This window comes from Rutidosis leptorrhynchoides, chromosome 8 (genome assembly GCF_046630445.1).
Source record: "Rutidosis leptorrhynchoides isolate AG116_Rl617_1_P2 chromosome 8, CSIRO_AGI_Rlap_v1, whole genome shotgun sequence".
In the NCBI taxonomy this organism is placed as follows: domain Eukaryota; kingdom Viridiplantae; phylum Streptophyta; class Magnoliopsida; order Asterales; family Asteraceae; genus Rutidosis; species Rutidosis leptorrhynchoides.
Genome location: NC_092340.1, coordinates 34229289 through 34238520, shown reverse-complemented (window position 1 = coordinate 34238520; position 9232 = coordinate 34229289). Strand labels below are relative to the sequence as shown.

The following is a 9232-nucleotide window of genomic DNA, read 5'->3' as shown; positions in this document are numbered from 1 at the left end:
GATTCCAATTTGGTGTTATCATGATCGGTGCATTAGTGAGTTTCTCTTTAAGAATATTAAAAGATTTGATACACTCATCTGAAAAGATGAATGGAGCATCCTTTTCTAGGAGTTTATTCATAGGAGTGGCAATTTTAGAAAAATCTTTTATGAAACGTCGGTAAAAACCGGCATGCCCTAGAAAACTCCTAACTCCTCTAACATTGGTGGGATGTGGAAGTTTAGCAATTACATCTACTTTAGCTCTATCCACTTCAATTCCTTCTTTTGAAATTTTATGTCCAAGAACGATGCCTTCTTTAACCATGAAATGGCATTTCTCCCAATTAAGTACTAGATTTGATTTTTCGCATCTAATTAGCATTCGTTCCAGATTAACTAGACATGATTTAAATGTATCACCGAAGACTGAAAAGTCATCCATGAATACTTCCATGCATTCTTCTATCATGTCGTGAAAAATCGCCATCATACACCTTTGAAAGGTTGCAGGGGCGTTGCAAAGTCCAAATGGCATGCGTTTGTAAGCAAAATTACCATAAGGGCACGTGAATGTGGTTTTCTCTTGGTCCTCGGGTGCTATTGGAATTTGAAAATATCCGGAAAATCCATCTAGAAAACAATAGTAACTATTTCCGGCTAATCTTTCCAACATTTGATCTATGAAAGGTAAGGGAAAGTGATCTTTTCTGGTGGCGTCATTTAATTTTCTATAATCAATACACACACGCCATCCTGTTACAGTCCTAGTAGGAATAAGCTCATTTTTCTCATTTGTAATGACAGTCATGCCACCCTTCTTAGGTACACATTGAACTGGGCTTACCCATGGACTATCAGAGATTGGATAAATTAGACCTGCGTCTAGCAGTTTAATAATCTCTTTCTTAACTACATCTTGCATATTAGGATTTAGTCTTCGTTGGCGTTGCACATACGTTTTATGACCTTCTTCCATAAAGATTTTATGTGTGCAATACGAAGGACTTATTCCTTTAATATCATGAATCTTCCATGCAATGGCTGGTTTATGAGCTTTTAACACAGAAATGAGTTGTGATTTCTCATTTTCAGTAAGAGAAGACGATATTATTACAGGTAATTCAGATTCACCATGTAAATAAGCGTATTCCAAATGGTTTGGAAGTGGCTTTAACTCTAATTTCGGAGGTTCTTCTATCGATGATTTGTATCGATATCTGTCTTCTTCTTTTAGCATTTGAATTTCTTCTGTTGTTGGTTCATATCCATTAGCTATAAGTGTAGCTAACATTTCAGCTTCATCAATTGGTTCATTACCTTCTCCTAAAGAACATTCTCCTGTTCCTTGTAATTCTGGAAATTCTTCTAATAATTCTGCATGTGCATCTATAGTTTGAATATAATAACATGTATCATCTGCAGATTGTGGTTTTTGCATTGCTCTATCAACTGAAAAGGTAACACTCTCATCCTCTATACTTAGGGTCAGTTTCTTACCGAACACGTCTATCATTGCTTTAGCCGTGTTTAAGAATGGTCTTCCTAATATGAGAGGAACTTGAGAATCTTCTTCCATGTCTAAAACAACAAAATCTACTGGAAATACTAAAGTACCAACTTTAACTAGCATGTTCTCCATTATCCCTCTAGGATATTTTATTGATCTATCGGCTAGTTGTATGCTTATTCTGGTTGGTTTCAATTCTCCAAGGTCTAGTTTAGCGTATAGTGAATACGGCATTAGATTTATACTAGCACCTAAGTCTGCCAATGCTTCTATTGAACTAAGACTACCCAGAAAACATGGAATTGTGAAACTTCCTGGATCAGATAGTTTTTCTGGTATCTTATTCAACAGCACTGCTGAACAATTAGCATTCATAGTAACAGCCGAGAGTTCTTCCATTTTCTTTCTATTTGAGATTAGATCTTTCAAGAATTTAGCATATCTAGGCATTCCTGAAATCACATCAATGAAAGGAAGATTTACATTTATCTGTTTAAACATATCCAAGAATTTGGATTGCTCGGCTTCAAGTTTCTCTTTCTTCATTTTACTTGGGTAAGGAAGTGGTGGTTGGTATGGTTTAACATAAGGTTTATCCTTAACTGTGTTATCTTCATTAACCTTTTCAACTACCGGTTCTTTTTCCTTATCTTGATCAGGTTGTGGTTCTTGTGGAGTAGGAATGGTTTCATCAGAAGTTACAGGTATTTCAGGTGGTTTAAGTGTTGTACCACTTCTTGTGGTAATGGCTTTAGCTGTTTCACTCCGGGGGTTAGCATTTGTATCACTAGGTAGACTTCCCGATTTTCTTTCACCTATTAACCTTGCTAGGTTACTCAATTCTTGTTCCAGATTTTGAATAGAAGCTTGTTGATTTCTAAATGCTTGAGCATTTTGTTCATTGGTTTGTTTTTGAGATGTGAAAAACTGTGTTTGAGTTTCAACTAGCTTTGTCATCATATCTTCTAAATTCAGCTTTTTATCATCGGTTTGTTGTGGTGGTTTGTTTTGAAAATTCGGTCTTTGCTGATTGTAAGTATTATTGGATACTTGTTGATTGCTAGGACCTTGTTGGTTGTTGTATGGAATATTTCGGTTATAATTCTGGTTTTGATTGTAAATCGGTCTTGGCGGTTGATAATTATTCTGATAATTATTTCCAGGCCTTTGGTTTATGTATGAAATATTCTCTCTTTGTTCCATTGTTAATTCAATACTGAGACAATCTTTTGTCAAATGTGGTCCTCCACACTGCTCACAACTAATTCGTATTGAGTGAATATCTTTAGTCATCTTTTCCATTCGTCTCTCCACAGCATCTATCTTTGCGGAAATGGAATCTAAGTCATGGCTAGAATCGGCTCTAGCTGCTTTAGATGATCTAACGATATCTTTTTCTTGGTGCCACTCATGTGAGTGGGAAGCAGTATTATCAATAATTTTGTAAGCATCAGTTTCGGTTTTCTTCATAATAGAACCACCAGCTGCTATATCTATGTCTTTTCTTGTAGTGATGTCACATCCTTGGTAGAATATTTGTACTATTTGACAGGTGTCTAAACCATGTTGCGGACATCCTCTTAACAACTTTCCATATCTAGTCCACGCCTCATATAGAGTTTCATTTGGTTTCTGTGTGAACTTAACAAATTCTGCTTGAAGTCTTACGGCTTTAGATGCAGGAAAGAATTGTTTAAGAAATTTGTCAACTAAAACATCCCATGTATCGATCGCCCCTTCAGGTAACGATTCTAACCAATCTTTGGCTTCTCCCTTTAAAGTCCAGGGAAATAACATGAGATATATCTGTTCATCCTCCACTTCTCGTATTTTAAATAGTGTGCAGATCCTATTAAAGGTACGTAGATGTTCATTTGGATCTTCCTTCGGCGCACCACTAAATTGGCATTGATTAGTCACCATGTGTAGAATTTGTCCTTTGATTTCATAATCTGGCGCATTAATGTCTGGATGAGTAATTGCGTGACCTTGGCCAGTGCGTTTAGCTCTCATTCGGTCTTCCATACTTAAAGGTTCCAGATTCTCCATAATTGAATTTGTTGAATCGGTATCACTAGATGATTCTGATTTAATGGTTCGTTCCTCAACAATCTCTGTTTGAATGATTTGTGGCTCCGGAGGAAAGTTTAATGGTTCAGGATCTACGAACCGTTCCTGAATATTCTCCGGATTCTCAATTGTGAGGTCGGGTTCAAAAAATGGATTATCGGAAATTTGAACTGAAGTACTTGGTCGACTGGATGACGATTCTAAAGAAAAATCAACGGCGGTTATATTTGCTAAATGTCTTGATCTAGTTACAGGTGGTGAACGTACAAAAGGTGATGAACGTCTTGCTCGGTGCATTCACTGAATATCCTATTAGTTTTAAAAAGGAAAGAAAAATTATAATAAGTTATCCAATTAATAGACTTTTCTGATTTTGCCCACGTTTCGAATAGCCAAAAGATGCAGCAGAGGGGCAGGATTCGTTTGGTCTCAATATAATTGAGGACTGTTTGGCTCCAATAACCCGGTCCACGTACAAATCCAACTATTACTACGAACCAGAAAATTTTGATGTCTATTAATTTAACCACTTAAAATAAATTTTCGTAATTTTAAGAAATTTAGATAAGAAGTAGAATAAAAATCTATGTCCTAAAAACTAGAATAGCGAGAAATAAGAAAGAAAAAGAGTTCGTCGAAAAAGGTCGAAAAAGAAAAATGGTTGAAAAAATAAAAGGTGACGGAAAAATAAAAGAAACTTATAAAAACTTAAAAATACCTGACTAACCTAACCTTATTACTACAACTAACTTAAAATTATAATCGCAAATTGATATTACTAATTAGAATGATAATTGATACATAGTAAAAAGTGTCTAAAAATATTAAAGCTTATAGGAAAAACTAAATCCCAAATGGAAATAACTTAAAAAGAAACTAAAACTTAAAAAGGCGTCGCAAAATTCTAAAGCACCTAAATCTTAGTCTAAAGAAAAAGCACTTAAGGAATTCTACGGCAAAGCCTAAAAATCTAGAAGTAAAAATAACTATGGCAAAAACTAAGTTTAAAATTAAATATGAGCGAAAAATACAAATATTATGCTACAACGATTAAAAAGGGACAAAATATAAAAATATACAAAAAGTTGTAAAAAGTACAATTTTTATAAAAATATTATTTTTAAATTATTTATTTAATAAAACTACTAATTTTACAATTTAATTAAACTAATTTAACTAAAATATAAATTAAATAAAACTTAAATTAAAAATAAACTTAATTATAATAATAATAATAATTAGGGTTAATAATAATAATAATTAATAATAATCCGTAATAAATGCAGGATTAGGGCTTTGTCGCCTGTCAGAAAATCTCCGCGAGTCGCGGTAATCAATGCAGAAAACCCCGCGAGTCGCGGGGTTCAGAATTTCAACTGACAGGTTTAATTTCAACGCGTTTTTCTTTATTTATTTATTTTTTTTTCTGTTTTTTTTATATAAATAAAAGATATTTAAATAAAACTTATATTTTTATAAACTAAAATAAAAATAAAGAAACTTATAAAACTTAAATATTTAACAAAATCATAAAAATACTTATATTTTTGTTTTTCTTTTTATATTTTCGAATATTTAAAATGTATTTTTACAAAAGCGACTTTTAATAGAAAAAATCTCTTTCTTTTTTTATTAGCGTTGCGCTTCCGGTGTTTAGAAAGTTCCCCGGCAGCGGCGCCAAAAATACTTGATGTCGTAGCGGGGTGTATATATAATAGTATTATTTTTGGTGCGAAATACTATTAAATACGATACAATTTTACACAAGATATTTATTTATTTATAGAATGGATATACTTAAACCTTGCTACAACACTTATAGGCAGTGTACCTAATCGTAAAGTAGTGTAGTTTTTAGTAAGTCCGGTTCGTTCCACAGGGAAATCTTTAAACAAAGCTTAACGCTATATTAGTTTACTTTTATAAAAATACATATATATATATATATAAGTAATATTATTATTATAAAGGGGGGTTTTACCGTTTAATGACCGGTTTGTCGATTTTAAAACTTTAGTCGCAGTTAAAACCAAATGTAAAATATTAAAAATAAATACAAGACTTAAATTAAAGCGTAAAGTAAATAACGATAATGAAATTGCGAATAATAAAAGTGCGATAAAATAAACTTGCGATAATTAAAGAGTACGATAATTAAAAGTGCAATTAAATAAAATAAAAATAAAAATGCGATAATTAGAAGTGCAATTAAATATAAAATAAAAGAAATTAAATATGAAATAAAAGAATTATGCTTATTTAAACTTCCGTAATCATGATGTTTGACGTGTTGATTTTAGTTTTATGCCCATGGGTTAATTGTCCTTTGTCCTGGATTATTTAATATGTCCGTCTGGTTTTTGTCCATAACAGTCCATCAGTCATAAATATAAAGTGCGAGTGTCCTCGTCAAATTATTATTATACTCGAAGTTAAATATTCCAACTAATTGGGGATTCGAATTGTAACAAGGTTTTAATACTTTGTTTAATGAATACACCAGGTTATCGACTGCGTGTAAACCAAGGTTTTACTACTTTGTTAACATTTACACCAATTACCCTTGAATGTAATTTCACCCCTGTTTTAATTATTCTAGTGGCTATTAATCCATTCCCGTGTCCGGTTAAATGAACGATTATTCGTACATATAAATACCCCGCCCATCGTGTCCGATCGAGTGTATATGGTAATTTATAAGGACGCCCAATTGTAAATCTTTATATTAACATTAACAAACTATCATTTAGTTAAACAAATATAAAGCCCATTAATAGCCCATAGTCTAATTTCCACAAGTGTCGTTCTTTTGTCCAAACCCCAATTATGGTACAAAGCCCAATTACCCAATTTTAGTAATTAGCCCAACATCATGATTACTTCGTTTTAAATAAGCATAATAATAACTTAGCTACGAGACATTAATATAAAAAGGTTGAACATAACTTACAATGATTAAAAATAGCGTAGCGTTACACGGACAGAATTTCGACTTATACCCTTACAACATTTGCTAACATACCCTTATTATTAGAATTATAATTAAAATTAAAATTAAAATATAAATTATATATATATATTTTACGTATATATGAGAGAAGAAGAAAAAGATTATGATTTGCGATCAGAATTCGGTTGCTTTTATAGGAAAAGTCGACTTTTGGGGCTCCGCGACTCGCGGCATTTTTGCCTTCAAACTCCGCGAGTCGCGGAGAATGAAATTACAGCTCAGTCCCTTGGAGTCTTTCTCTGCCGACGGTTTTTATTTATAAATATAATATATATAATTAATATAATTAATTATATATTATATTATATTTATATACATAGTTAACTTGTAATTTTTAGTCCGTTGCGTCGAGCGTTAAGAGTTGACTCTAGTCCCGGTTCCGGATTTTCGAACGTCCTTGCGTACAATTTAATATCTTGTACTTTGCGTTTTGAATCTTGTACTCTTGTAATTTCGAGATGTTTCTTATCAATAATTGGAACCTTTTTTATTGTCTTTTGTACTTTTGAGCTTTTTAGTCGTTTGCGTCTTCAATTCGTCGAATCTGTCTTTTGTCTTCACCTTTTATTATTTAAACGAATATCACTTGTAAATAGAACAATTGCAACTAAAAGCTTGTCTTTCTTGAGGAATAATGCTATGAAATATATGTTCGTTTTTAGCATTATCAAACCCGCTGCTTAGAGTTGTTATCGCATGACTACTTATCTTGCATTCAAACTTATTTACTTTTGAAACTATGTTATGTAACGACTTTTGGGGTCACGTACACTTATTTATTTGCTTCTACTTAGTGAAGCATGCTTTTGAAATGTAAAACATTTGATGTCGGTTATGACATCACCTTTTTATCGCGAATGCAATTTCTTTAATTACAGCATATAGTACTTAACCTTGTAATGATCCTGTTGTTGATGATTCGTACACGATGGTTTTGTACGGGGCATCACACCCGGGGCCTTCGTACTTCCACAATCCAATATAGCCTCATGAACTTCATCTTCGGTAAACTGGTTTTCAAGTGCCGCAGCCTCAGCTAATGATAAGGTAGGATACGATAAATTTTCCAGGGTTGGTCTATCAGGCTCTGTTTCTTCGAAAACCTTTTTGAAATGGCAGAACACCTCTGACTTGATCTCCTGTGGTGATTCACTCCAACAACCGTTAATGTTTAAGCCCCTGATGTTGTCACGATTATATTTCCTCTTAATCACCGAATGAAAAAACTTTGTATTTTCGTCCCCCTCAAGTGCCCAACGAATACGTGCTTTTTGTTTAAGCATTTGTGTCTTGGTTCTTTCCTTTTCTATCCACTGTTTGCGCACATCTTTCCATAGGTTCATGTCTGACTCGTTTAATAACCCCCTCTCGGCTCTGAGTTCAAGCAAATTAGCGGTACCCTTGAGTGCTTCTATCTCGCTGTCTAATTGTCGATATTTCTTGTGGCTCCACACCCGTAACGCTTATTTAACATTTTTAAGCTTGTTCCTAAATACACAATCTTTCCGACTCGTAATTTTCACGTCCTCCTTCCAAGCATCGATAATAACCTCATCAATATCCTTCTCATCAAGCCAAGCATCAAACATCTTAAATGGTTTAGGGCCGAAGTTAATATCTTCATCTTTTAAAACAATTGGACAATGGTCCGAATGTTCTCTTTCCAAAGCTATTGCCATAAGATTACCCCACTCTATACAAAATTTACCGGAAACCAAAAACCGATCCAACTTGCTAAATTTTAGACCGTCGTCGCTTACCCGAGTGAAACTTCTACCACCCAATGGAATCTCAATCAAACAACTATTGTTTATAAAATCATTAAATCTCTTAGCTCTATACTCAAGAAACTCACAGTTGAATCTTTCACCTTGTTCGCGAACCTCGTTGAAATCTCCACATAATAACCAAGCAACGTCATTATCAACATCATGGTGTTCAAGCAACTTTGATAAACAATCCCAAAGTTTTTGTTTATTTTGGTCGTCATGAGGCCCATAAACATTAATCACATTGAGTTTACAACCCGAATACTTCCATGTACCACAAACTCCTAGTACATGATCAAACCTAATAATACTAATCGCTTCAAAATAATTAGAATCCCAAATGAGGAGTTGACCACCAGAATTACCCACCTTCTCCTGCTGAATAAAATCAAATTCAGAGAATCCACACAAAGAGCTGACCCACTTCCTGTCGATTAAATTCAGTCTAGATTCTTGAATGGCAACAAAATGTGGTTTCTCCTTTCTAATAATGTTTTTAACCCAACCAAATTTATCAATACCCTTACTCGACCCAAACCCTCTGACATTTAGAGAAATAACCTTCATTGGAAACAAGAAAGAAACGAAAAGAATGGTATAACTTATAGAGCAGAAGGCTTTGCCTTCTATTTTAGACCTAATTTGATACCATAATCACGAACACCCTCACTGTTAACCGAATCAAAAGTCTATTCTAAAGTGCAATTGATACCTGAGGATGACTGATTGCACGATGAACATCTAGATCTCAAAGGTTCCTGGTTAATCTTGTTTCTTCTGGCGACGCTCTTTAAGTTCATCATTCTTGATGATGATTTCCATTTGCGGATGCTTGCCCAACAACAATCCTTCTTAACTTGGCTTCTGATCTTCGATGTGATTTTTGAAGAGTTG

The 9232-nt window shown here is 33.7% G+C and overlaps 1 protein-coding gene across 1 annotated transcript; it reads right to left on the bottom strand.

Moving 5' to 3' along the window:
- Positions 1-8032: 8032 nt before the first annotated feature.
- Positions 8033-8905, bottom strand: LOC139863292 (uncharacterized). Its single transcript, XM_071851926.1, has one exon. The coding sequence runs from the start codon at positions 8903-8905 to the stop codon at positions 8033-8035; it is 873 nt and encodes a 290-aa protein (XP_071708027.1).
- Between the last annotated feature and the right edge of the window lie 327 nt (positions 8906-9232).

Excerpts from the sequence above, each read along its gene's own strand:
- LOC139863292 (XM_071851926.1), bottom strand. The coding sequence starts at position 8,905 with ATGAAGGTTATTTCTCTAAATGTCAGAGGGTTTGGGTCGAGTAAGGGT.